The following is a 27,988-nucleotide window of genomic DNA, read 5'->3' on the forward strand; positions in this document are numbered from 1 at the left end:
TTAATATGCAGCTTTATTTGAATTACACTGATATTTAGCCAGCCAGAACTGAATGCAGCAGGAACTCCTACCACAGCCTCCTTGGCCTTCCGCAATGAGGCCAGAGCTATGTGGCCCCCGAGGTCAGAGACGGCAATTGTACCATGCTGTCGTATTTTCCTCCATTTGGAATGTCTGTGACTAAATCTTCCTTTCATAAGACAATGTCCTGCAGTGACATTATCGCAAATGTAGCAAAAAATAAAACATGAAGATTCTCCCATTTGCCGGTCCAGCAAAGAATTCACTTGCATGTGTTTGAGCCATGATTTCACAAGTAGCATTTTTATAGTTATGTCTTTGCAAGCAGATATATGTTTAAGCAGTCCAGCCCTGCACCCAAATCCACGGTGGTGTGTTGCTGCAGCTAAATGATACAGCTTTCGGGTGGTTTTATTTGCTGAGGCTCAGTGCTGCACTTACTGAAGGACACAGCTTGTTCTCTGCTACTGGCTTGATTCCAGCTAGCTGAGAGCAGCAGCACAGGCTTGCACATGCCAATGCTCAGTGGTATCAATTTCCTCAAGTTACTGAGTTTTCTAATGGCAGAGGTTGATACTATTTGCGACCCTCTTGAAATAAGCTTTTGGGGGAGGCCAAACCAATGCTCCCAGTCCTGCTTCCCTCACTGAGCAACTGTCACCAGCATCCCAATTGCTTCCTTTTCTGCTGTTTGCTTTGTATACTTTCTAAGATTACAACAGAGACAGATAGTATTTTGCAATACCAGGATAATATACTTATAAACTAGGGCATCCTTCCTAGTATTACTTAGCTTTCAGTACACTTTGATCAGATGCGCTGTTCTATGTTGCTGTATTGCATTCCTGTGTTGTTTACAGGTCTTTAAAATATCCTTACAGCATCATTGGTTGCAGTATGTGCTGTGCAAGACACTGAAGCAATATTTTATTTTATTTTTTATTTTTGCAAGACATTCAGGTATGTAACAACTCCATAAAAAAAAAAAAATCTTAATCTTCAGCTTAAATTTTTCTATCCTCTTATTTTCCACAATGGAAGCGATCTGATTTATTTTTTTCCTGCTAATAGCTGGTTTTGAGTTTCCTAATATTTTCCAATTGTGCATACTCTTGCAAGACATTTCTACTTGGTTTGTTGTCCTCCTTGATTGTGCTTAGACCTGCTTTATTTCAGTATCTTCTTGCAAAATGCAGAGGAATTAATAAGGACACCTGACATGCTATGGCAGTAAGTGTGAAATGGAACAAAATAACACATGGACCACATGCTGATGGGGAAAAGTAGTGTGCAGACGATTTGTAAACCCTCTTCAATACAAAGTGCAAATTTGTCCTTTCCAGTTTTTGCAAAAAACATTCATATTTCTCAGAATAAGCACCATTTATAGATAATACAATTGTTATTTGCTACAGACCATAGGCAGATAAAATGTCCTAACTGAATTTACCCTCTTCTCTTGGCTAAACCAGTCTTTCATGATGTCATTTATTGCGAGTGATTTGCTGTGATCTATTTTTCATCCATAAAAAGCCAGGTATTAGGCTTTGTTCTACAGTTCGTGTTACGTTTATATTAATCTGTTTATATCCAGGAAAATAAGGGTTCCTATTTTGCAGCTCTCTGTTTGCAAATGTTAGACTGGCCAGGCAATATGCATGTGGACAAGTGCCAGGGAAATCTAGTTTTGCATGGCTTAGAGGCAGAATAACCAGGCAGACAGCACGAACATTTGGTTAAAACATCTCATTAAATAAAACAGAAAAAAAAATATTAGTGGCTACTGGACAAGTATGAGCTACTACTTTAGGTTTGTGGTAGAAATAATATTTGGGTTGTTGTCTTGGTGACTGAGTGCTAACCTTTCACGTATAGGTACAAACTGTGCTCAGCAAAGAATGCCACATGCATCAGCTAGTGTTCTTCTCAGTTTAAATCGGTAGTGAGAGGGATGTTGTCCCAGGTTTTCTGCGGTGCCTCATTTCTCGTAGGACATGAAGTTAAAAGCTGGAACTTCAGCTTTATTATGTGATAAACATTTATATTCTGCATTTCTAATCAGTGATTTGATCTGTATTTTTAGTAATTCTATTAACACAATGTGAAATAATTCAAAATCTTAATTTAATTTACCTAAATTAATTGTGTATATAGTCAAATAATACGGTCCACAAAAAATGTTTTCTTTTCCTTAATCCCCATAACTCTCAAAAGAATCCTCTCCAACTTCCCCGTAGCTTTCTTTTTCCACTGCTTCTGCCAATAGTCTTTTAAATTCATATACACAAGTTTGCTAGAAATAGATGAGAGTGTGTGCATCTTAGACAGATACTGTAAGACTAGGATTCCACAAGCTAGATATTCTTACTAATGTAAAGAATCATTTTCACAGTCGCAATCGGTGATATTTTAAAATGTTCTGAATGGTCAACTTGTGTGTACAATGTTCTTTGTACTGAAAAATGAAACAAAATGTAAAAGCCAGGTTGCCATAAGTCAGTATATTATTGTTAGTTAATAGTGTAATGTGGGTCACTCTAAACTCCACTTTTCTATTTACCACCTGCAGATTTGAATGTATCTTTGACTAGTAAGATTTCCTTTTAAAGAATGTGTGGAAAATGTAACAGGATACCTTTAAATCTACTAATTATTTATAAGTTAATCTTACACCGCATATCATGACCCTTACTTTTATTCAAAAACATTATGCTCATGATGTTTCATAGCAAATGGAAGCCACAGAAGGTCATGTAATATACTTGCAGATTAAAATATGCTGCACAGTCTGTTTCTGAAGTCAAACTTCAAAACATCTGATTTCCGGCTAAGAATGGGAAGATGAGAAAGCAAAAGGATAGCCATACTGGATCAAATCAAGACCACGTTTTGTCCAGTATCATGTCTGCAGGAGTGCATGTAAGCCAATAGCTAGAGACAAAAAATAACTGTACATGCATATATAATATTCCTCTTCCAGTTTCCAAATATTTCCAGCTGAAGGGATTTACTGAACCAGATATGTGTTCTGTATGGTTTGTAACATCTTCCATTAACTTATTTAGTTACCCATTGAAGACATGACATTTAGCATCCGAAACATCCTTTGTCAACAACGTCCACAGGTCTATTCACTGCTGTGTGGATTCATGTGCTTTTTATTTCTGACCAGTCTTGGCCCTTCTAGCTTCTTTTGATTCCTCTAGCTTTGTTTTTTAGAAGAATACTTATTATTATTGCTGGTTCTAATTTGACCTTACTCAGATGCATGGAAGTTTGGGGGATTAGTAGCAAATAGCTAGCATTTTTTTATTTCTCTTCTAGTTTGCTTGTTTTAGCATTTCACATTTTCAAACTTTCTGTTATAGCTGTGAAGATTAGAAGAGTATTCTTTAAAATTATGAGGCTGGAGTATATCGCGTAACAGATTCAGGAAACTTCAAGACCATTTAGTATAGTGAATACGCAGTAAAAATCACAATAGTTGTCAATACTGCGTCATTGTGAAGAAATTCCATATCTATCAGCAGATGATGGAGTGATGATGCAGGATATTGTGATGAAGTGTACAGAGTACATAGTGCACTTACAACCTTCAGTGCTTTTAGGAGAAAGTATATTGGAAGAGATGAGCTGGAATCTGCGGCCTTTAATATTTCATGTAATAATGTGGTTTAAATGTCATCATAAGATGGGAAAGGGGGAAAAACATGCCTCTGAAGACCTATATAAGGGTGTTCTGTCCATCTTATTCAGGAGCTAAAGTGAACAGACTTCTGGAGACCTTTAAGAGGCAGGTCAACATGGATAGATTTTGCCTCTACCTTTCTTCTTCAACTAAATAATGAACTTACACACTTACTTTAGCAGGCGATCTTATTAGAACCATTTAATTGTCTAGGAGATACGTTGGGAGTCTAAATGACACGGTCTGAATCCCACACGTGGTGTCAAAAATAATAATAGCAGTTATTTTTACTCTGAAATTTAAAAAAGGAGATTTGAACCAGTGATGACTTAACTGAATTTTTAAAAATGTATTTTGTTGTTTGTAATTGTGCTTCAATGACTGAGAGTAGAGGAGGAAAACAGCTATTGTACATGAACATAGCAGAATTACTTTAAACATAAATGCTTAAGGAAGACAAAAAATGCATGGACTACTTTCTCAGCAAGTTATTTCCTGTCAGACTGTCAGCCCTTATTTTTTTCTTATCACTTGCAATGAATCTTTTCTGCAGAATAAAAATAAACTCTGTTTTAGTTTGTTCACTTCTTTATATTTCCTGACTCTGACTGAAGAAAAAAAATAGAATAACACAAATGAAACTTTTCCTTTTTTGCTGTCCAGTGAAACTGGAAATACCTACTTAGTGATAAATAGTCTTCTGTGATAATTTTACTGCATTAAGCAGGAAATAAGATGCTGAGAAAAACAGATTAGCATTGATCACTTGGGAGCTTAATTATAGTAACAAGTTTTCTATGAGAATATCCTCCTCTCAATGGTGAATAACACAGATGTATTTTAGTAACTGGACATTATTTTGATGCTTTGACATGTAGCAAGTATTATGGATTTGGGTATTTCTATGTGACTGTTAAATGTCAGCAAAAGATCATGAAAGTCTTCTTTGAAATGAAAAAAAAGTTGTGTATAATCATGTCTCAATGTTCTACAAATTTAACTAATTTTCAGCTCTTCTGTATTAAACACACAGCTCTGCAGCAGCAGAGGCAATGGTTGCTTTTGAAACTGACTTCCACAGGACAAACATGGAAGAGATCACTATAAGAAATAAAAAATAAATAAAAGATAAATAGTCGTAATTTTTATATATCAAAAGTACCTTTGGCTTCTTAATGAACTTCACAATGGGTTATGATATCATTTCAAGCTGGACTTTTCACCCTATATACCTCATTTTTCCAAAATTTGCTATACAGTCATGTATTTACTGTACTTTCCGTCCTGGTGATCACTGAGCTTTAGGGTACAGGAAATCAGTCTGAAGAAGCATCTGCTCTCATAACTTATCACAGTCCAACACCACCACTTCAGAGCAATGTTTCCTGAGTGGGTAAATGTTAGATTTCTGCAAATAGTCACATACAGGTACTTTTGAGATAACAGCACCTGATCACATTAAAAATTTATTCTGTTCTTTTCCAAAAGTGAAAGGTTTACAGGTACTCTGGACAAGAATTAAAGGAAAACTATATGGAGTTCTTTTCCCTAATATAGGTTAAATTTAAATGCATCTGAAAGTTTTTCCTCATTCTTTCCTATGTATGTCTTCCACAAACCATTCAGAATTAGTTAATTCCCAAATTCACAAAAATTTGAGAACTACTACCGTGAATGAGGGAAGGAACATTTTGTGTAAAATAATTACATTAGAAATGCATGGAGCTAAAAGCAGTAAAAACAACTAAAAATTTATTTTATTTACTATTAGAGGTTATTTCAGTTAATGTTATTTGAATTGATGTTTACAAATGAGTGCAAAATAGGGTTTGGTTACAGAAGTCCAGTAGCTAACATCTCCGAATTTAGCTCTATTTGTATGTGTGAGGAAGTATGTGTTCAATCTCTTATCAGCTGGGATAAATATGTCCCAAATGCCACTTTCAATCCTTGTTTTATACCTTCGGTTAAGTCATAATTGAACCTCGATTTCTTAAAAGACTTGGGTTTTATGCGTATTGCTACATATTACTTTTTTTTTTTAAAGCTCTCTTTCACCTTGTCGGCTCTTCCAATGTTGATGTGAAAAATGCAATGACCTTCAGCGGGCCTCTGGAAGACTTGTTCGGGTACACAGTCCAGCAGTATGAAAATGAGGAAGGAAAATGGTAAGCTGTTCTTCTTTTCTTAAATGGAAACTCCAAATTATCAGGTATTCAGTGACTCAGGTGCCATACTGTTATTTGTAAGTATAACCAATACATAAGGGTTAGGTTCTGTCAGTCATATTTCTTGAACTAATGCACAGTCCTAAGGAAACCTGGAAAGACTGGGAGACTGAAAGATCCAACTTTATATCTACATTTATTTCCTCAAAGAAATAAATGAATTCAGAAAGTGGGTAAATTCCCACATTGATGGAGCTGAGACAGTTTTGTGTTATGCCTGAGCCCCCTTTTCTCCATTTACCAAATGAAGTCATTATTTATCTTTTCCTTGTATTAAATGCATTGGCAGTGGAATTGCTCCTGTTTTACCTAACCACTCTGTATTATGTATTTTTTTTTTAAAGTTTTCTGTCAGAAGTTGTGTGAACTGAGTTTTTTGAGTGGTGGGAAGATTTCCCTGTCAAAATATTTATTAATACAGTGCTCCACTTTCCCTTTTGGTTGGATGGTAAAAGGTTTGGGAATCCTGAGATCTCCATTGTTCTTTGCAGATTACTCTGGTTTTCCCAGAGCTTTCACAGAAATTTGACATTCTTGGAAAACCCAGGCATGTGGCTGTGTGACAGCCACGTCAGGCTATTCTGCAGCGTCCAAGCAATATCCCCTACAAGTGCCAGGGCTGTCCTGGTCCAAGAGTCTGTCCACCACTGCAACGGTTTTCATCATTAACCACAGGGGATGTTCACAGAAATAGAGTTGCAGAGCCTGCTTTAGACAATGCTTGCTTTTGATTACCCAGGTTGGAGGATGTTTAAATATACATCTGCATGAGGGTCATGGGAGAATAATAATGACCTTCTTTGAGCTATTTTAGACCTTCAGGAAATGGGATCTGTTCTAGGAGCTGGGATTTTGCAAAGTAAGCTATATTTTTGTAAACTGTCATGAAACCATTCAAGAGTAAAAAATAATATGAGCTGCAAATGGCAACTCTTCCAGTAGCTGAAGGAAGATGGGAATCTGAACTAGTGTGCTAGATCAGAACATCTCTTAAATTAGACTCCAGAGCTATGGTTAAATTTTCAAGCTTTAAAGTTGCTGTCAGCATAGCAGCATCCAGAGCAGGAAATCTGTAGGCTGACAGTTAAAAATAAATATACAAAGCAGCCTTTTGATGCTTTGTCAACTTCTGTAATGCTACCTAGATAACACAGATAGAGCTTTCCAGCGACAGATGTTCTGTGAAACTGACTGCACTTGTTTCTCAACAAAACTGGGGTCTCCTAAAAAAATTCCCTTTGCAAAAAGACAAAATAGCCTTTCAGACCACTTCTCGCTGTTCACAGCACTCTTTCTTTCTGAGAAAACAAAAGCATGAGGACACAGTCCTGCTGAGCATTGATGACCTCCCGTGAGATATCAAGCACACTCAGCTTCTCTGTAGTACAAGTCAAGGATGCATGATAGGCTGTGCTGCTTATTTCTAAGTTTTGCTGTAAAAAACACACACATGACAGCAGGTAGTTTGAAGGAGCAGTCAGATCCAGTCTACACTTGGAGTATTTTATTTTGCTTTCTAATTAATTAATGTACTATTAATAAAAAAGTCTTAATAGATCACCATGAGTTGTTCCAGTATGTTTTTAGAAGCTGGATTGTGTGCTGCGTTTAAATTTTCTGTCTTTTTATAAATCCGTAGGCTACATTTTACCTATATTAGGTCATTCTTTTCAAATATCTTTTGCCTGGACTCATTAATTTATGATTAAAGGTTGAAATGGTTCTCTCAATAACTCTTCACAAATCATTTGTGCCCAGGAGCAGATCTTACTGAACTATTACTCTAAACGGCAGGATTTCTGTTTCCAGTGTGTGCTGTGAATTCTAATTTAATCCAAGTTCTTCCTTACACGTTTAATGGAGGCAGCATTATCTACTGGGTAATGCTGGGCTATTAGTGTAGCAAATGAAGATTTGAGAACACAACCAGTGTCCATCTCTAAACAGCATTTCCTTCTGAAAACTGGATTTAGGAGTGGATGCTAATTTGTGGTTCTTACAAAATACTATGTGAGAATAGTGGGTTTTTGATCACACCAAATTTTGAAAAAGAAATATATGGACTAAAAATCCTTAACATTGTAAAAAATTGATATTTCTTTTAATGACTCTTTTAATAACATTATTTTTTATTAATGAAAGCTGGCTCACTTTACTTAAGACTGAATTATTCTTCCAGGTGCCTGTGAAGCCTGTCCTTTGGCTTTTGGTCTCTCAGCATTGAAAATATATTTTCTTCCAAAATATATTAAAGATCAAGGAGATATTATATAAAACAGATATTTCCTTCTGTTTTATTTTTAATACTTGTCATCCTTCTGCTAACATTGCTTTTATTTTCCACTGGATTTTAAAAAATGTTATTCTGTTGTGTAATTTGGTATATAGGCACATTTCCTTTCGATGTCCTTATTAAAGAGGAGACATAATGGCTGCTTTTTCTTCTATCTGAACTGGCATAATAAGTTTTAACACTTTTCTTACTCTCTATCCTGTACTCTTTATATGGAGCTTGCTGCAGCTGTGCTCTTTCTCTAAGTTTTATTTTCTGACTTTCATGCCTTTTACGAAAGGAGAAATTTCAAGCAACTTATTTCATTTGCAGGGTACTTATTGGTTCACCATTAGTTGGCCAACCTGAGAAAAGAACAGGAGATGTATACAAATGCCCTGTAGGAAGGGACAACCAATCACCCTGCATAAAACTGAACTTACCAGGTATGAAAGAAAATAAACCTGTGTCACATGGAGGAATAATAGAGGTCAGATCTTAGGAGATTTTTAGCCATCAGATATGCATTAGAATTGTTTCTATAGAGAAAATTTACTTAGGACTCCAGAGCTAAATGTGAAAAAAGTTGTGCTTTTAACATCAAGAATAATTTTATTTTGAAGCTTCTCGTGTCCTATGGAAAACACGCTCACATTTTTAGAATGGGCATTTGGCTTTGTTATCAGAACTTTATTATGGCTGACATTAATTGACTGTGGTTGGCAGTCCTGGCCATGGAGCCAGAAAGCCTGTGGAGCACAGATTCATGGATTACCCTTTCCAAAGCTCTCTAAAGCAAGAAAGAGCCTTCATAATACCATCAGTAAGCTTTTGATGAGAACATAACTAGCCAGAATCAGGCTGATGAATCTTAGTATTTTCTTGCTCATGTCAAGAGATATGCAATGTAGACAGGAAGAGATTTCCTGTTAATATGAATTTCACTAAATACACCTTTTGTGGTATGTTTAATCTCCTCTTTTCCCTTGAAAACCTAAATGTCAGTAATATAACATAATAATAACCAATATAAAAGCCATGAAGTAATTTATAGCAGGACAGGGTAAAAAATGAATGTTTGTTTTCTAATTAACAAAACCATGTGAACAGTAATCTCTTGCTTTCATTGTGCTGTTCCTTTCTCTTTTTTTTGGTGGTTCAAGAAAAGTATTTGAGACAGCAACCCAAACAAATTTTCTGGGATAAAAGCCAATCTCAGAAATTTTTCTTGATTGTAGCAATTGAAAAAGGAGGAGGAAGGGCACTAAAATATTTGATGAAACCAGTGTCAGTCTGGGTTTTATTTTAGAAGCTGGAAGCTCCATGCTAGGGGATATATCCTTCAACATTTTGTTTTCATGTTCCCAAATACTTAACATTTTAATCTATTTATAGCTGCTACTTCAGTTCCTAATGTCGTGGAAGTAAAAGAAAACATGACTCTTGGAACAACCTTAGTGACTAACCCAAAAGGAGGCTTTCTGGTAAGAAAGGAATTTTTGCCAGTTTTAAAAGAAGACTGTTTTTTTCTCAGGTACCATAACAAAAACATTTCACCCTTCTTCATCTTTTAAAGGCATGTGGACCACTTTGGGCTTATAAATGTGGGCGTTTGCATTACACAACTGGAGTTTGCTCTAATGTGAGCTCCACTTTTGAAACCATCGAGGCGATTGCTCCATCTGTGCAAGGTATGCATGCCGCAAGAACTCTCCTGTGTGTCCAAAAATACAAAGTGCCAAACAAGACAAATGTATACACATAGGCATACCAAAAAGTATGAACTGCTTAACTTAGCTACTAGCATTACCAAGTTAAGTAAATGTTTTCATTGTCTGTATATAACCTAAATTCTTGCTACTTTTGGAATTTGTCTCAGTATAAACAATCATTAGAGTGCTATGTAACATCCAAACACGATTACTAAAAATAGTTGCTTATGTTTTTTACTTATGGCCAAAAGACTCTTTTTAAACAATGACGACATGTTAACACCTAATACAAACCCAATTTAGTAATATAGATAAAAATCTTAAAGACCTGGACCTTTGGAAAAATCAACAAGGAAGAGATTGACATTGAAGAAGGTAGTGGTCCTAGTAAATACTCCAGTTATGTGATCTTCTAATACCAGTCTTAAACTTCTTATTACAAGAAAGTGCCTTGCTGGTAAAGGGAACACAAGCCATGTAAAATATGATGCAAAAGGTGATGAATGACAGTTGGCATCAAACAAGTCAGTTCAGCCCTGCTGCAGAAGGACATGCATTTATTACTAATCACAAAAGTAACTGGAGCTGTGAGATGTATTTCATCCTTGTTAGTACCAATTCTTATGTGGCAATTTGTATTGCAGAGTGTAAAACCCAGTTGGACATCGTCATAGTCCTCGATGGGTCCAACAGCATTTATCCATGGGAGAGTGTCACAGCCTTCCTGAACAGCCTCCTGAAAAACATGGATATAGGTCCTCAGCAAACACAGGTAACACAGTAGATGTTTCATGGTTGTTTAATTTGTGGGGGAAAAAAAAGAATTTACTGGATATAGGATGAGAGTGTCATCTATGGAGCTCTTCAATCATAAGAACTTACAGCAATGGGGTACTAAAACAAAATAGCTGAAGCCACAGCTAAGACAGTGTTTGCTGCCAAGTAGCAAAGTCAGGGAGACTCTCCCTCCCCTCGCCACTCAGGCAGTCTGCAGAAACTGACTTTCAAACCTAGAGACAAAAGTACATTAAATGAGGCCGTTTGAATATTGTCCTTTCCCACTTCCTTCCTCTCCACAACCACTTCTTGTCTTTTGTACTTCATAGCACAAGGGTCATTTCTGCTCCTCCAAGGCACACATGCATGATTCAGACAGCCTTTGATTATAAGGTTTTTGGAGCAGTGTTCTGTATTTTGTACTGTGGAGCATTGAGCACGCAGCTTTTAAACATTTGAACTCATAATTAACGAGTGGCTGTTAAGCAGCATGTTATTAATGGCAGAAGCTGCATCTATGTAAGTGGAGAGGGCTAAATTCCCAGCTGCTATAAATCACTGTTGTTCCACCAGAATTAAGGGAGCTACAACCAGCTGAGGATCTGACATACGTTTCACAGTCTTCTGAACAGAGTATTCAAATTGCAATGCCAGCAAGACTCCAGGAAAGGGGAAACAGAGTCATAGAGTCATAGTATGTCCTGAGTTGGAAGAGACCCACAAGGATCATTGAGTCCAACTCCTGCCCCTGCACACGACAACCCCACATTTCACACCACGTGTCTGAGGGCGTTGTCCAGTCTCTTCTTGAACACTGTCAGGCTTGGGGCCGTGACACCTCCCTGGGGAGCCTGTTCCAGTGCTCCACCACCCTCTAGGGGAAGAACCTTCTCCTAATGTCCAACCTAAACCTCCCCTGGCACTGCCTGGGGTTCCATCATTGGTCACCAGAGAGAAGAGATTGGTGCTTGCCCCTCCTCCTCCCCTTGTGAGGAAGCTGTAGATGATGATGAGGTCTTCCCTCAGTCTCCTCTTCTCCAGACTGAACAAACCAAGTGACTTTAGCAGGTCCTCATACGGCTTCCTCTCCAAACCCTCCACCAACTTCGTGGCCCTCTTCTGGACATTCTCTAGAGCTTAATATATTTTTTATATTGTGTCACCCACAGCTGCACACAGTGCTCCAGGTGAGGCCGTGCCACTGCAGAGCAGAGCAGGACAATCACCTCCCTGCCCAGCTGGCAATGCTGTGCTTGATGCACCCAGGACACGGTTGGCCCTCTTGGCTGCCAGGGCACACTGTTGGTTCATGTTCAACTTGCCATTGACCAGAACCCCCAGATCCCTCTCCACAGAGCTCCTCTCCAGCATCTCCTTCCCCAGTATGTATGTACAGCCAGGGTTGCTGTGTACCAGGTGCAAAATGCAGCACTTGCCCTTGTTGAACTTGATGAGGTTGGTGATTGCCCAGTTCTGCAATTTGTCCAGATCCCTCTGCAGGGCCTCTCTACCCTCAAGAGTGTCAACAGCTCTTCCCAAATTTGTGTCGTCACCAAACTTAATAAGTAATCCCCCAAGTCCTGAGTCTAAGTCGTTTACAAAGACATTGAAGAGTGCCAGCCCTAAGATGTTTCCCTGCGGAATCCCCACTAGTTACTGGTCACCAACATAACCCCTTTTACTAGAACCCTTTGAGCCTGTCCCCTCAGCCAATTGCTCACCCGTTGTATTGTGTGTTTATCCAACTGGATGGTGGACATCTTGTCCAGGAGGATACTATGAGAGACAGTATCAAAGGCTTTACTGAAATCCGAAAAGATCACATCGACAGGCTTCCCTTGGCCAGCTAGGTGGGTAACCCTGTCATAGAATGAAATTATTGTTTGTTAAGCAGGAATATGACAGGGGCTCTTTATTAAGAGCAACAGAGGAAACTGGGTCTTCCTTTCACTTCTACCTTTTCCCCTTCCCAAAATCAAGGATTTTCTGGGATCCCATATAATATCTGACATACAGCAGGCCAATACTTAGGGGATTTGCTACTTCGGATTAGCTCCTAACATTCAGCTCCTGCCTTCAAAAAGGAGACGGTGAGAAGGTGTAAAAGATACCTCTATCTGCAGAGAGCATCCTGACCATTTTCCAAGCTAATTGGGGTTTGTGTGTTACCACCTAGCTTCTCTGTCGGCTGTACACTGGCTGATAAAATTATTACTATGAAACTGACAACTTTACAATTGTGTTCTGTTAGTTTAAACATGCTGTCCTTCCAGATACTGTGATGAAGAAGGAAAAACACTTTGTCAAATTTAACAGAAAGGAAAAATAAATTATATATATTCTGGGTCCATTAAGCTGGTGATTACTCAAATACGTACCATCTTGGAAAAATACTTAAAGCTGAACTTCCCTGTACCGGGCAATGGCTGCATGGAAATCATCACTGTCTTCTGCCTGAAGGGCTTCATGTGAACAGTTCATAGGGCAATCAACTCTACTGTACCTTCACCCCTCTTCCTCACCCTGCAATTCCTAATTTTTTATATTGACACACCTCTGTTGTGTTTGGTTTTGGAATCCTGCCTTGCCTGTGTGGCTTGGCTCACACACAAAAGGTCCCTTGCTGGCCCGTGCTCCAGCAGCCCACCACTTCCACCTACAAAATCTGTTCTATCCGCAGTTTGGAATAGCTACGCTTCTGCTCACGTGTACACTTACTCACTTGAGAATGTCAGCTTTGGCATCTGGCTGCTACAGAACAGAAACATTTGAGAGGGAGATAAGACTAGGATAAAGGGGAGAGAGGCTGAAAAACTGGAAACAGAAGGCAAAAACTAGGTGGAATTTTCTTGGTTCCTCTTCCCCTCCTCCCCAGAATATATCCAATTTTTCTGCCAAGCCTCCTGCTTGGGAACCTTGGCACAGCCAAAGGTAGTAACGCATTAATACCACCTACTCCACCCACACTGTCTGCTCTCAGAAAACTGTTTTTAAATTACTATTTAATAGGGAAGAGGAGAAGCAGCAGAGCAGGCTTATTCCTCTCTTCTCCTCTGGGAGCACAGAATAGAAATACAGGAACAATTGTTTACTTTCTGTCCATTTAAATTGATTTTTCCATTTTCATCTTTTGAGGATTGTTGGGCACGTAGAAATAAGTGGACTTTCACTGACTTCAGGTTGTTTTCCTCTTGCATGGGAAAGGAATGAGGTGATTACAGAATAAGTCCTTAGCAGCTTGGGTGTGACTTGTTCAAAACTGTGTTTTGATTAGAGGCTTGTGAGGTATTTTTTTTCCATTTACCTCCTCCATGAAAATGGTCATTAGATTTGTGGCATGTCAGAAGGGAAACTCCTTAGTGTGCCATGTTTGGCAAATTTGAAAGTGAAAGCCAGAAGATTCAGATGAAAAAAGCCAAAGTTTATGGTATATCTTTTTCACAAGTATTTCCTTCTCTTCCTCTTTCTGTTCTCCAGAAAATCAACACCATGATTAAGCTGCATGTCCTGAGCTTAGGAATAAAAGAAGTAAAGGGAAAGTGATGATAGAAAAGTGGAAAAGTAAGAAGGAATTAAATGATAAAAAATAGTGCAAGTAGGAACAAAATATTTCTCCCAGCTTTATTCCACATTTTAATGTAAATGCAAAGCCAGATAGTTTTTTTCCTCTCTTTTTTAACTTCTGTAGAGATAATTGTCTTTTTAACATGAGGGTGTGTTTTTTAATCTGTTACATATGAGTATCCTTCTGTGGGAGAAGTATTTCAAAAGAGAAAGCAGAATACTTCAATATGTTCAATACCAGCCTTAAAGCTAGGTTGAAATGGCCTTCAGAAATTTTCAGACAAGTTTTATTTCTCTATTAATATATGACACAGGCAGTTAAAGGTGTTTGGCCTGTACCTTATTGCATCTCCAAAAGGACTGTATCAGTGGACTAATAAGTCATATCTTATGATCAATTTTATCTCCAGAAGAACACAGGTGTATTAAAGAGGTATTAAAAAGATTCAGGATGAAGAAAGGCCTTTGCAATAGTTTACAAGTAATTCCTGTCTGAGTCCCCAGAGCAAACAAAATGTAGCAGAATTAATTCAATTTTGCTTCAGTTCAGGTGTCTTTAGCACACTCTCCATACAATGAAACATATTATCCATTAGTGCTTCCCAAGACATCTCTGCTTTTCTTTTATGTTAAAAATGATTTAAGTACAACCAAAAATATTTCTGATTTTCTTCCACATCCCAATGATGAAAATCCTAGCATATCATTTCCATGTACTAAATGGTTTTCGTTTCATTTTGTTGTTGTTATTGTTGTTTTTACCAACTAGATGATCTTAATAACTTATTGGGAAAGCCAGAATGTACTTTCCAAATAAGGGACTGTATTCACTTATAGAACAACAGTAAATAATCACCCTCAGAAATGTTTTGTCCCAAAGTAGAAAAGTCCTTCACTTGCCTGTTTTCTTGTACAACACTTTTTCACAGGAACTGGGGACAATTGATGAATTATTCCCTTGTGTAATATAAAAGCCATGGAATGCTAGGGAAGGGAACACAAACTTAGGAATTACAAAGATGTTCAATAGATTATGGTCGGCAATGCTGGGAAAAATATTAGGTTTTCTGGAGCAGAGCAGAATTACTTCCTTCTGTGTTGTAGAACTGCATTTTCCAGATTTGAATTAAACAGGCAGATCAAAACATACAATGCCTGTAAGTATCATTCTTAGGGGCTTGCTGAAGTTACGCAGTTTGAACAGGTTTATTGTCCCATAAAGGCACATTTGCATCATGAAGATATGTCATTTATATTTTTCCATTAGATTACAAGGCTGAAAAAACACAAACCTTCATTGCTATCTAATAGAATATAGTTCTAATTTTACAAGATGAACGTGAGACTGTGATCCAGTAGGAGACTGGAACATGCAGCCTAGTAGTATTTTGTCAGTTCTGGGAAGCTTTTCATTACCCTTATTCGAGGAATGGCTCATCTTTCATGCCATGAAACATGTGCAGCATGATGAACAGTGTTTTCAAAGCTAGTGCTAAGGATGGGTCCCACAGAGCCATTGTATTCCATAAGATAACCACATGCCCCTCTTCCTTCCTGATTTACAAGCTATGCAACACAGTGCAGTTTTCCAGACTCAGATGTTCTTCCCATTCACTTCCTGAGAAGGAAATGCTCAAAATGTTTACTTGCTGTGATCATGGACAACATTTCCTTTCAAATAGGAAATGATACAACTCCATGTCAGCTTGTAATCTTTTTCAGGAAAATGACAACACCAACATGGGTCTCTAGAATCATGAAAGACTGGCAGATACTTTACAGCCTGGAAGCAATCAATAGTTGATTTAGTCCTTGGTACCAATAAAATCCTCAGAGTTGCAGATAAGGGGGCTGATAATCCACAGCAGTGGACTCCAGGGCATACAATAGTCCCTGACTACACTTGTGTTTGGTCCTGGAATACCTGAGGCTCTCCTCCTGCTCCAAAAGAACAAACATGATGAAAACCGCTTGTTTATCACCAGTTAATGGCAGTCATTTTAAATGACTAGCGGTGTCCTCTTCAGATCATTTTGTGTGTCACTTCAGATGCATGCCAAAAAATTGTTGCCTTGGGGGGAATGGCTTAAAAATTTCATCTTCGGCTTGGGATTTAGTGAGTGCCACACGACTGCTCTGAGTGGCAATACAGCGTGTGCCCCAGCCTGTTCTGTAAACACTGTGCAGGATTAATAGGCTGCTGCCCATGAGAACACGCAGCCTCTGGATGCTCAGCTGCAGGTGGAGGACAGCATGCCTCTGAGAGAAAATTAAAATATCCTAAAAGGGAGCAACTTGTCTTAACTTTGAACTTACATCAGCTCATAGAGATTTGATTGTGTTTTCAAAAGGATACAGAAATCAAGTGGGATACATTTTGTTACTCCATACCATTATAATTATAGTGCCATAATTGTATATAACTATATATATAGCCTTTCATAAAGAATGTGATACTCATGTTTAGTATCAAATATTTATCCAAATCTAACCCTTCTGCTACAAGCAAACAAACATTGTGCAGAATCTGAGAGGCTACGAAAGTACCTCGAAAACCACACATAAAACAATTGCAAAGCACATAATAAGCCACTCCTAAAATAGTATGATAGCATATACATCCCAGAGGTCTTATCGATCTTCAGTACCTAGATGCTGTAGTGCTTTTAATAATAGATGAGTGAGAGATAAAAGTGCCATGTAATACTGCATTATCCTGAATAACACCTATAAATTGTCATGTGTAACATAAATTTGAAATACAGTTATGGAACATTGTGTGGAATATTCCCAGTAAAAGCTGCCAGGAACCTGCCAAAATGATAAAACTGACAGAGATGAAAGAGATAAATTAATTTATATTTAAGAATATTGTTCATCTTTTTATTTCACACTTGTTTTTGCAACAGTTTCCCTCAGGTGTATGTGGTTGGGTTCCAGTCCCATGCATTGATCTTTCATGCAAAGACTTGTCCTGTTGAGGTCATCTAGAGTCTTTTCATCATCCTCCACCATTCCCGAAGCCACCATTTTATTCATGTTGTCCCCTCTGGCATTTGTAGGGTGTTTTACTTGGGCTTACCTCCTGCTGGGAGAACAGCCATATGCTAATTAAGATGGCCCTGCTGTCTTAATCAATATAAGGGTATTTAGGTCTTTCTCTCACCCTGAGGGCCTAAACTCCTCATTGCAGTGCTGTTTCTAGGCTAGGTTTAGGGTAAATAAATTGTAGGACTATTATATTTTGGTAGAATGAAGAGAGCTGTGAGTGAATCATGACCTTGCATGCTCTAAGGAAAACTGTTATAAGAAGTTGTGACTGGTGGTTAGGGCATTCATCTGCCTTGGTGCAGAGGAAAGCAGAGCTAATGCACAGATTACTGCAAGGCAGAAAGAGCAAGGAGTTGAGCCTGCTTTTGTCTTTATTCCTATTTTTGATAAAAGCTATTTAGAAACTTCAAAATGTTTAATGAGATTGAGTGTATTTTAGCCAGTCTTACTCAGCTGCTTATAGGTGTTTCATGCTGAGGGAAACACATAAAGTTCAATTGTTCAATTATTTTCCTGGCTGTAGGTACAGAGAAGCTTTTACCCAACTGCAGGAGACACAGATCTTTCTTTAAGGGTAGTTGATTTATGCCATGAACTATGTGTTTCAGGTTGGAATTGTTCAGTATGGACAGACTGTAGTCCATGAATTTTTCCTGAATACATACTCAACAACAGAAGATGTGATGGCTGCAGCCACAAGAATACGCCAGCGGGGGGGCACACAAACTATGACAGCGCTGGGAATAGATACAGCAAGGTATGTTCACAAAATGTTGTCCTGCAAAGGGTAGAAACAGAGATGGTGACAGTTCTGATTTTATAAATTAAAAATACGGTGTGGCTGACATCTGACTTCATTCTAGCTAAGCAAACAAAATTTAGGAGGAGGGTAGATAAACGGACTCTGTCCAACATCTAGAGCAGTTGTATATGGCATCGATAAAAGGCAGCTCAGCTGTCTCTTGAATGGAGGAAATAGGGAAAGGGGAGAGAGACATGGAACAAGGTTATAGTCCTTGGCAAAGGGCTGACAATCTTCGATGTCCATACAGAGCAGGTAGTAACTGTGTGTGTACAGGGATGAAGGAAATCAAGTTCTTCAGAGGAAACAGGAAAAAATAGAACTCCTTAGTGTTAATTTGTCTTCATTCTGAAGTTAAGATTATTATGGGGTTTGAACTCACACTCATCAGAAAGCCTAGAAATCTTGTATCTGAAGTCATTGAAGCTTCTGGAAGACTATGAGAATAAAGATCTGTTGTAGCAGTAGCATTATTTAGAAATGCTTCCTTTATGACCAAAATGAAATCTGACTTTTGTAGAACAGACAGTAAATGTAAAACCTCTCGGACACTTTCAAACTCTATTATGTTGTCCTGCTATCTTTTTTCTTCTCTACTATTTTCCCTAGCATGACAGCATGACTTCATTCCATAAAAGATTGCATTCACCCTTTCCAAACAACCATTTAGTGAAACATGCAGCATCTTTCCGATGAACGATTTTATTATCTGACCAAAGTTTTGTCGATGTCTTAAATCCAACGAAATTCTTACATATTCACCACTAGTGTTTTCCTTAGATACAAGCAGAAGCTTGAGGGAGTCTGAATAAGTTCATGAAAGCAGAGCCAACTGAGAATTGCCAAATACTCAGAAAGCACATGTGGTTCAGAAAGTCCCAGTGCACCAAAAACTGTTGCAGGCTTGTATATGCAGAAACTATCAGCAAAAGCTTCCTCTGTTCTTTCAGTCTTCCTGTCCATCCACTTTTGCCCATTGTCAGTGGCAGATCTTAACTTTCGCTCATGTGGCCAGTCTTAGAGTTCTGCGGTATTCTTCTGAAAAGAGGAAGCCCTGCTTCCTTCTATCTCCTGCAGAGTCCTAATCCAGCCTTGCATTTTCTGGTCTATTCCAAAGTCTGGGCAAGCAGCTGCCCAAAACCTCAGTGCCCATTTGCCCACCTGTGGCTGTGGAATTCAACTGGTCACTCCCACCTGCCTCCACTCACCTGCACCCTACTTCTGCCACATCCCCAACACCCAGATTTACTGTAGATGTGCAAGGTGTGCTGGTAGCTGAGTAAGGACTTTGAACTCTTGAAGTGCTGCTGTAGAGTAGGAATGGGTGGGGTTTTGTGTGTCGGTTTCATGATGGGGGAGAGTGTATTGCTTTGGGGTTTTTCAAGCTGCTAAAAGCTGTTTTAAGGTGACAGAAGTTTGTTTGGAGAGAGGAAGAATTGTTCCCCATCCAGCATTGTATTATCTGCTGTTGCTCTCACATGAATAAATAATGAATGAATGCTTGTGAAACTCTTTCGCTGTGAACTCTCATGTGAGTTCCAGTTGTTGTTGTTTGTATTTGTTAATGATTGATATCAATCTCCTTTTCCTGCTTCTTAGTTAATATAAAGTCTTTTCCTGTATGGTTGACTATGAAAATATGATGCATGTGCTAAGTGCTGACATTGCCTTTCTCCAAACACTTTATGTTTCGCTTTAGGAAAGAGGCTTTTACTGAGGCTCATGGTGCACGAAGAGGAGTACAAAAAGTAATGGTCATTGTGACTGATGGGGAATCACATGACAACTACAGATTACAAGAAGTGATTGATGATTGTGAAGATGAAAACATTCAGAGATTTGCTATTGCTGTAAGTGAAATTTAATGGGAAAATTCAGAATCTTGTAAGCATGTTTCATCTTCCAAATGTAATTTCTGTTTAAAAAGTTCATTTCACAGAATCTTTATGGAAATATATTCATTTCAGAGAGGAAGACAAGAAAGAAGCTGAAAAATACATTAAAAATTTGCTTTCTGGCTTTATAGCACGTAAGAAAAAGCAATCTATCTCTCTTCCTGATGATAACAGGTGTGTGTATGTGAATAGAAAGGAGAAAGTGTTTGAGGGGCAGCATAAAAATAAATCCTTTTTGTTAGGAGTAATATTTAACAGAGTGGATTATTTCAAATCTTCTGAGCAATTTCTATAGACACATTACCTACTTAAAAAAATGTAAACCATAAAAAACCCCAGGTTTAATATGGCTGTTCTGTGTGCTAGCATTCTAAAGTTGTCATTCACAATGAGCAAACTTAGTAGCTGAATCAGAGCGTGAACATGATGGAGGTACACCCATATCAAGAAATATAGAAACATTTCTAGTAGATTTGGTGTGACCTGCCCACAGTATTTGTGTATTCTATACTCAAATCATCTGTTTTCTCTCATTAAATTTGAAGGTACGTTGGATTGTTGCTTCTCTGTTCCTGTCTTTCTTTGTTGTGTTACAATGAGGTGGTATGGAAACATACAGCTTCAAGAAAGATGTCTTTAATTTAAAGAAAGACGTAAAACAGAAGTTGAATCCAGCAGCACACAAATTTTCAGTGTTTTCCTTCACAAAGTTAGAGATCATTAAAGAAAAAGTCATCCTTAAAGCTGCAGTACCTTTTAGCAATAAAATCTGTCTAGAACCAAATTTGAATTGTTCCAATGTCCAGGAATGCTAGAACATGGGAGTTTGTTTTTATTTCCCTCTCAAAGCAGGTTAAGTGTATAGAGAACTTTTTTTTCTATGAAAAATCTGGAGAAGAGAGTCATTTTGTTCTGAGGCATCCTGAATTCTTACAGCAATGCTGTTAAAATCACAAACCAATCTGTACTGTGATGGATCCGTTAACACTGAATGCAAATGTTGTTGTTACATGTATTTATAGGGCAAATCTGCACACAGAAGAGAATTATTGTATGCCTAATTAACTTGTTATTAATCACTTATATGCCATGTTATGGGAAGGACTGGTGGTAACTATGCAGAAGCCCATGTAATTGTGCATTCTGGTTTGGGTGTGTTTGTGCTGTTTTTTTCCCAAGTAAAGGCTTACTTAGAGTCATAGAATAAATACTAGAATTTTGTCAAAAAGAGGAAAAAAGTGCAGTTGAGGATAGCAGACATATACCACACAGCTGCTTTGTTTGCTATTATTGATATTTTCAGAAAAACAAGTGAGCCCTCATAGAGTTCACTTCTCATTGGAATATAATGGTTTCAAATCAATTTGAGGGAAGTTTTAACAGAACAATTTAAGGTTAGATATTATTTCACAGTATGCCTTGACAACCTACCTCAAAGGTATCTTTTAAAACAGGTTATAAAACCTATCCTTGACTTCTTTTTTTTTTTTTTTTAATTCTCTTTAGATTCTTGGCAGCTACAGCAGAGGAAATTTAAGTACTGAGAAATTTGTAGAGGAAATAAAATCAATTGCCAGTAAGCCTACTGAAAAGCATTTCTTCAATGTCTCAGATGAATTAGCTCTTGTAACTATTGTTGAAGCACTTGGAGAGAGAATATTTGCCCTGGAAGGTATGCCATTATTAAAAATTTTACTTCCCGCTTGCATTATGACTGAAGCAAATGCAAGACCATCTGCTTTTATCTTCCTTTGCAATGTATTGTGCTGCATTAAATGTATTATGCAGATATTTTTTCATGCTGATCATAAAAATATTTTACCATAGACAACAAAAACATAGATAATGATGTGAAATATATTCAGATGGGGTAGAGCCTATGAAGACAATAGCCTAAAAGTGTAAGTAATCATTACTGTCTTAGCTGGGGTAAACATGAAGTTGCTTTCCCTTAGGTAAAAAAACCACTGCCAGATCTTGTTCTGATTAGCTGATGATCATGTGATCTCCTACCTATACCTTTAGGTCCTCTTTTTGCTGAGTTATTAGTTACAGCATATTACTTTGCTATGCAAGTTAACATGGACTTGGCATACAGAGTTGACAAGATGCATTTTTCCTTTGGAAATGGTCATGATACTCAGATTTTAGCACAGAAAAGTCATTCTCTCATAATATCTGCTTACATTCTCCGTCCAAATTAGGCAATGCTGTCCAAATGTCTGTTTGTTTTAAGCACACTACTGGTAACGGAAGACTGAGTTTATTAGTTATAAATTACGCTGGACAACTCTGAAGGGATTCGTGTCACACAAAGAAAACATCCATCTATTTGGACTTATTTTTCTCAACATCTCAACTTTCCAAGTAGCTGGAATACTGTACTTTACAGCTGGAACAAAAGATAATGTTGATTTGAAAGTCAAGGAATAGTACAAATATGAGAGAGAATTTTAAAGTTTTTTAAATTGGAGCTATATTTCTCAGAAATATTTAGGTATTTTTTTTAGTGTATCATTTAGCTTGATCAAATATTACTATTTTCAGATGATCATTACTAAATATTTTTTCCTGTTTATATGTTGTTACTTTTTTAGTTTCTGAAAGATACTGTTTCCTCATTTTTGAAACAAATTAATTTGAGGTGAATTTATTAATAATCTCTCTAAAGCCCAAAGTTTAGCCTACTTAAGCTTATTGAGTACTTCAAGGTTCATTGAATAGGGAGCTCTTTTGTTAAGTCCCTGGAAAAACAGTAGAAAAATAGTTGTTCAAACGGAAGTTGAAAACTCAGTCTTCAATGTGTGCTTTGTACTTCTAGAAAAGTGAGAAAAATCATTGTCTTTCATTAGTAGAATAAAATCTGTTAGTTACACTTTTAAAATATAATGGATATAGAATAAAAAGTCAATCTACTGCTAGTCATGGTAACAGATGAAGGATATAAGACCCAATGTCACTGAATTTCTGGATATCGGTGTTTCATGGCAGAGATCAACCTTTTGAACAACCAGATGCCACTGTAAGAGATGGTCTTACTTTGTCACACTCTGCCTTGTCCCTTTTAGCAATCAGTAGCCATTAGGTAGTGCCTGTCTGTCACATGAAACCCCAGCCTCCAAATAGTCAAGTAAATTGTGCTGGTGGGGAATGCTTTATATCATGAGCTCTAACCCTTCCATTGGATTCAGTAACTCATTCCTCTAATCATAAGAAAAAAATTATGAAACATTTGAACATTAAACAAGTTTTGTAGCTTAATAAAATATCCCAAAAAATGTAGTTATGTTGCCAGTGGTGAAACAGTTTGATTAAATTGTAAAAATGTTATCTGTTTATGTGATAGACTGCTCTTGAGATGACTAATCATCTTGTCCTCCAGTATTTTGGTACTTTAAGCACAATGTGCCTCTTTATGTATCGACAAATTCTGCAGTACTCCTTGAATTTGGCTTTTATTTTCTGCAAAAGATGCAGTAACAAATATATACTCCTTGGATATTATTACTTTTTATTTAACATAAACCTATTATAAACTGTTCGCAAATTTGTGCATTCATATATTTGCCTTATTTTCAATTTTTATTTTATATAGGCTTGTCTGTATTACAAAAAATACATATTTGAAACAAAAAATATGGAAAATTATTTTCATCCGCACTGTAGGAGACAAGCTAGGTAATTTCACCACTCCCAAAAGGCTTCTTGATTTCCAGATTTTTAGTAGGAACTCAGAGACGGGCTAAGATTTCTATATAAGACATCTGTGATATGAGACAAGAAATGTCACCTCCTCCACCTGTGAAAGTCCTATAAATCACACAATCTGGCTGCAAGGGAATCAGAATAGAAACTGAAAATTTGATCTTTGCTATTCGTCAAAACATAGCAAGGCTGAGTTTCTCTAATGGATTGGTAAGGCTAGAGCCAGAAGATGCTGACTAGGTCAGTTTCTGTTGATTCTTCAGGAATGGTTTCCTGTCCCCTCCAAAAGCATTTCAGGAACTACTGTAGATTTGCACCTGTGTCCATGGAAGCATTTTTGTGGCAGATGAGAAAAGAAGATTAATTCTGCCCCACCCAGCTTTCTGGTGACAATGTGTTTAAATTCTCAACCTAAATAACCACTTGCTAATATAGTAGTACACTTGATTTTTTAAATTGTATTTCTTGTTTTCTTTTTTGTTTTGATCATTAAGAAAATGCAAAGGAACATTGAGAGAGAGCTATTATCTAAGGGGGCTATTATCTAAGTAGCATTCAGAGCTGAACACACCAACAGTATCGGCATTGTCCTGTGCCTCAGACTGTGAGAGTCTAGTCTTTCTCAGCTCATTAAGGTGCATCCTTTACTGCATGAAAATATTGTTTGTCAGGAAATGTGCAACTTCAGGGTTTTCTTCTTAAAAAGGACTTTTTCAGACTTAGCAAAGCAACGGCATCTTGTGAAAAATGATAGCTTATGTTTGTGTGGCAAACATTTTGTGTTTGAGATCATGTCTCCTTCCTGTGACTGGCTATAAATCCCAATAATTAGCAAAGATATCATGTCCCAGGGAGCAACCTCTGTGGTTTTAGTTGCTGAGTATCAAAAGTTCAGTATTATTTAATAGTTCAGATGTCTGAAATTCATGCAGCCATCCTCAGTTTCATTCACATAGTTGGAGGTTTGCCTCCACACTCAGCTGGTAGCGAACTATGAACTTTTCCTGGACAAGCATCAGACCAGATTTCATAGTTCCCCTCTACTGCTTGTTACCATACCTTGCTGTCAAGGAGGAATGAATACACAGAATATAGTTAGCTTACTTGTGGTGCTTAAGATGGCAAGATAGTCCTTGAGTATTACTTTAAAGTAGAGAAGAAGAGGCAGACCTTTCTCTTCCCTGATGATATTTCAAGTGTACCTGGGAGCAAACAGCCCATCAGAGTTTAATAACTAACATATGACTACTTGATAAGATACTGAAACTAGGAGTAAATCACCTGACACCATTTTTTTTCTTTTTTTCAAAGTCACTTAAAAGAAATGGAAGATTTTAATGTAACTTTCTGGGCAGGATTATAATTCCCAAGCCCTTCCCTGAGGCTTATGAATCTTGGACAGCTGAGGTTTTCCTATGTTGTTTTTTACAAAGGTTCATGCAAACATCAAGTGTTTTTCATTTAAAGTTCTAGCAGCTGCCTACGAATTTTTAGTTGCTACAAGACCAGGGTTACATGGCTGGTGTTTTACTGTTCACTTAGCTCAAGTGGAAAATGGCTTAACCATATTAATCAAACATTCCAAACATATTTGCCATCAGCCTGAGGTCAAATCTGGTCAGTTTTAGCCCAGAAATATTTCTTGGACAAGTTCTGAGACATGATCTTAAAACAGAAACTCTTGTACTTAGTGGCAGCATTTGTCACAGATCTTGATTTCTTTATTATAAAAATCTATGGAAAACTATATTCACTGAATATTCTATTTAATTATGCTATCCTTTATATCATACGAGCATTTTCACTACATTATTCAGACACTTTTGTGGTGTTGGAACTAATTTATTTTTCAAAACGTAATTGTTTCTGTTTAATAGCAACAACAGACCAGCAGGCAGCCTCATTTGAAATGGAAATGTCTCAAGCTGGTTTCAGTGCTCATTATTCTCAGGTAAACAAATTGTTTGAAAATAAAAGTTCTTTTATGAAGTAGATTTTTTTTTTTTTTGGTGAAGACATGAATTTGGAATGAGTATTTCAGAATTCTTTGTATAGTCCTTTTTGCCATTGGGAGTTTTGGAGATTCCTGTAGTCCATTATTTTTTTGTAAAATGTCTATAGATAATTATTATAAACAATGAAAGGTAAGAGAGTAAGTACCTTCTTCACATGAACTTTAAATTTAATGCTTCCATAGTCCTTTGTATTAGGAGAATAGTCTATAACATGTTAAGAAAGACAAAGACTTTTTAACAGGATCTGTAGTGACAGGACAAGTGGTAACAGTCTTAAACTGAAAGACAGTAGATTTATGTTGGATATAAGGAAGAAATTTTTTGCAATGAGGGTGATGAGACACTGAAACAGAGAAATGGTGGATGGCCCCTCCTTGAAAGTGGTCAAAGTCAAGTTGGATGGGACTTTGAGCAACCTTGTCTAGTTGAAGATGTCCCTGCTTATTGCAGGGGGGTTGGACTAGATGACTGTTAAAGGTCCCTTCTAACCTGAACCATTTTATGATTTTATGAACTATAAAACTGTTCTCTCTAAATATTCATGTATAAATTGACATTGCATTGTGTTGGTGAAATTGAGACAGAAGAGATATAAAAAGTTTATTTCTGTCATGGATTTGATCTGCATTATGAGTAACTTACCATATTCTTTGTTCTGTTAGTATAGTGAACACCTTCATTCTCAGGGGTTAAATAGAAAACTGGGGTGCAAAAATCTGGGATTTGCATTAGGAGAAAATCACTATGGATTTTATTTATTCTTGAAAAATCAAAAATTATCCTTTGTGCTGATCTGCTCAGTTTATATAAATGAAATTAAACTTCAATGTAAGATCAAAAGAACTGGGAAGACTTCAGCTCTAAAGATATGAAAACGTAGTGGCGGTGGAAAAGAGCACAATAGGAAAGTAACAACTGAACAAACACAGAGCAATCCAAGAAAAACTGACATAGGACAACTTTCAACATGGCTTTGTACATAGCTCAGCATATCACTGGTAAAAAACAGAATAAAAGACTTGCACTATGATTTTACATAAATACTTTATTGCAGAAGTACCCTCCATCCATTTTTTACTCTCTGCAATACATTACACGTGGTGTTTCAGATGGTGTTTCATACCTTAGAAAACAGCGTTATCCTGACAAGGGAGTGCAAGGATTATTTATAAGGTTATCTATTTGGTAGAGCATACTCTTAAAGTTCCCAAACAACTGATGTGCTATGATGAGAATCTCACTTCAGAAGTGGGTCTTCAGTCCTTGGTGCATTGGCAGGCCCAGGATTTCTGGTGTCTGTCTTATCTAGAAGGCTACTTTCATGCCTTTAGGCAAGAAAGGTCAGCAAACCATTTCTCATTGACCAAAGGTTCTTGCACAGTATAGAACACCCACAGGTTCAACAAAAAAAGGTTCAAGTTTCTGAAAGTTTGTCTGGGAAATCCCTTTAAGGGCTGTATTCTCTGATTAGCTTAGCTAAATCCCTTCAGTTTTTCTATTTGGCCTGGAATGGTAGCTGAAGTTGTAGGAGCTGTTTTTCACACTGCTGCTTTACCTGAATGGCCATTATTATCATAATCATAATTTTTTAAGTTGGGTGCATTTTTAGCAAAAAGTGGGAAACATTCCGTGTTTGCAGGGATCATTTTATAAAAGGAAAAGCAGGGCTAAATATGTAAGCATACAGGAAGCATTACCCAAATGTGAGCGTCACGATCAATGAATGTCTAAAGATGATTCATATAGAGAGCAGGCTTTTTGGTTTTCTCCACATAAGGACTGGATGATGCTTGGAGCTGTTGGAGCATATGACTGGAATGGCACAGTGATCATGGTGAAGGACAGTGGTATTTCAATGCCAACTAATGACACTTTCCGTGATAGGCTTTCAGAAAAAAATGAAGCCCTGGCAGCCTATCTAGGTAAGAGAAATAGCCTATCTTACAACACTTTTTGACAAATGCTACAAGACCTCTCTCAAATCTCATTCACAAAGAGTATCTTACTGAATATTGTCACATATTCTAGGAGCCTGGGAAAATGTATAATGTATGGAAATGTCTACCGTATGATTTCCTTGTTCTTTAAAAAAAAAAATTACTATTTCTACAATCAAAAAACTAGTCCAAACACTTACAGACCTAAATATATCTAGACTTTCCCCAATGAAGATGTATAATCTGTTCAGAGAAGATTTCACAGATTCCTCTAGCATTCTTTTCAAGTTTTTCTATGCCTTGATAGTTAAAATGTTTTAT

General features: G+C 37.4%; 1 protein-coding gene across 2 annotated transcripts in view; it reads left to right on the forward strand.

The window, feature by feature from the left end:
* The window catches only part of ITGA1 (integrin subunit alpha 1), a 73,699-nt gene that overhangs the window by 21,566 nt on the left and 24,145 nt on the right, over nt 1–27,988 (forward strand). Inside the window, exons 2-11 of one of the 2 annotated variants that reach the window (XM_065655925.1) lie at nt 5,757–5,877; nt 8,543–8,655; nt 9,605–9,693; nt 9,786–9,900; nt 10,566–10,693; nt 17,922–18,070; nt 19,815–19,965; nt 21,517–21,682; nt 25,593–25,666; nt 27,508–27,652. In XM_065655925.1, the coding sequence (XP_065511997.1) occupies nt 5,757–5,877; nt 8,543–8,655; nt 9,605–9,693; nt 9,786–9,900; nt 10,566–10,693; nt 17,922–18,070; nt 19,815–19,965; nt 21,517–21,682; nt 25,593–25,666; nt 27,508–27,652 (1,251 nt within the window). Of the gene's footprint in view, nt 1–5,756; nt 5,878–8,542; nt 8,656–9,604; nt 9,694–9,785; nt 9,901–10,565; nt 10,694–17,921; nt 18,071–19,814; nt 19,966–21,516; nt 21,683–25,592; nt 25,667–27,507; nt 27,653–27,988 lie in introns of those variants that run through there. The other variant, XM_065655926.1, reaches the window with a different exon arrangement.

Source organism: Caloenas nicobarica, chromosome Z, assembly GCF_036013445.1.
Source record: "Caloenas nicobarica isolate bCalNic1 chromosome Z, bCalNic1.hap1, whole genome shotgun sequence".
In the NCBI taxonomy this organism is placed as follows: domain Eukaryota; kingdom Metazoa; phylum Chordata; class Aves; order Columbiformes; family Columbidae; genus Caloenas; species Caloenas nicobarica.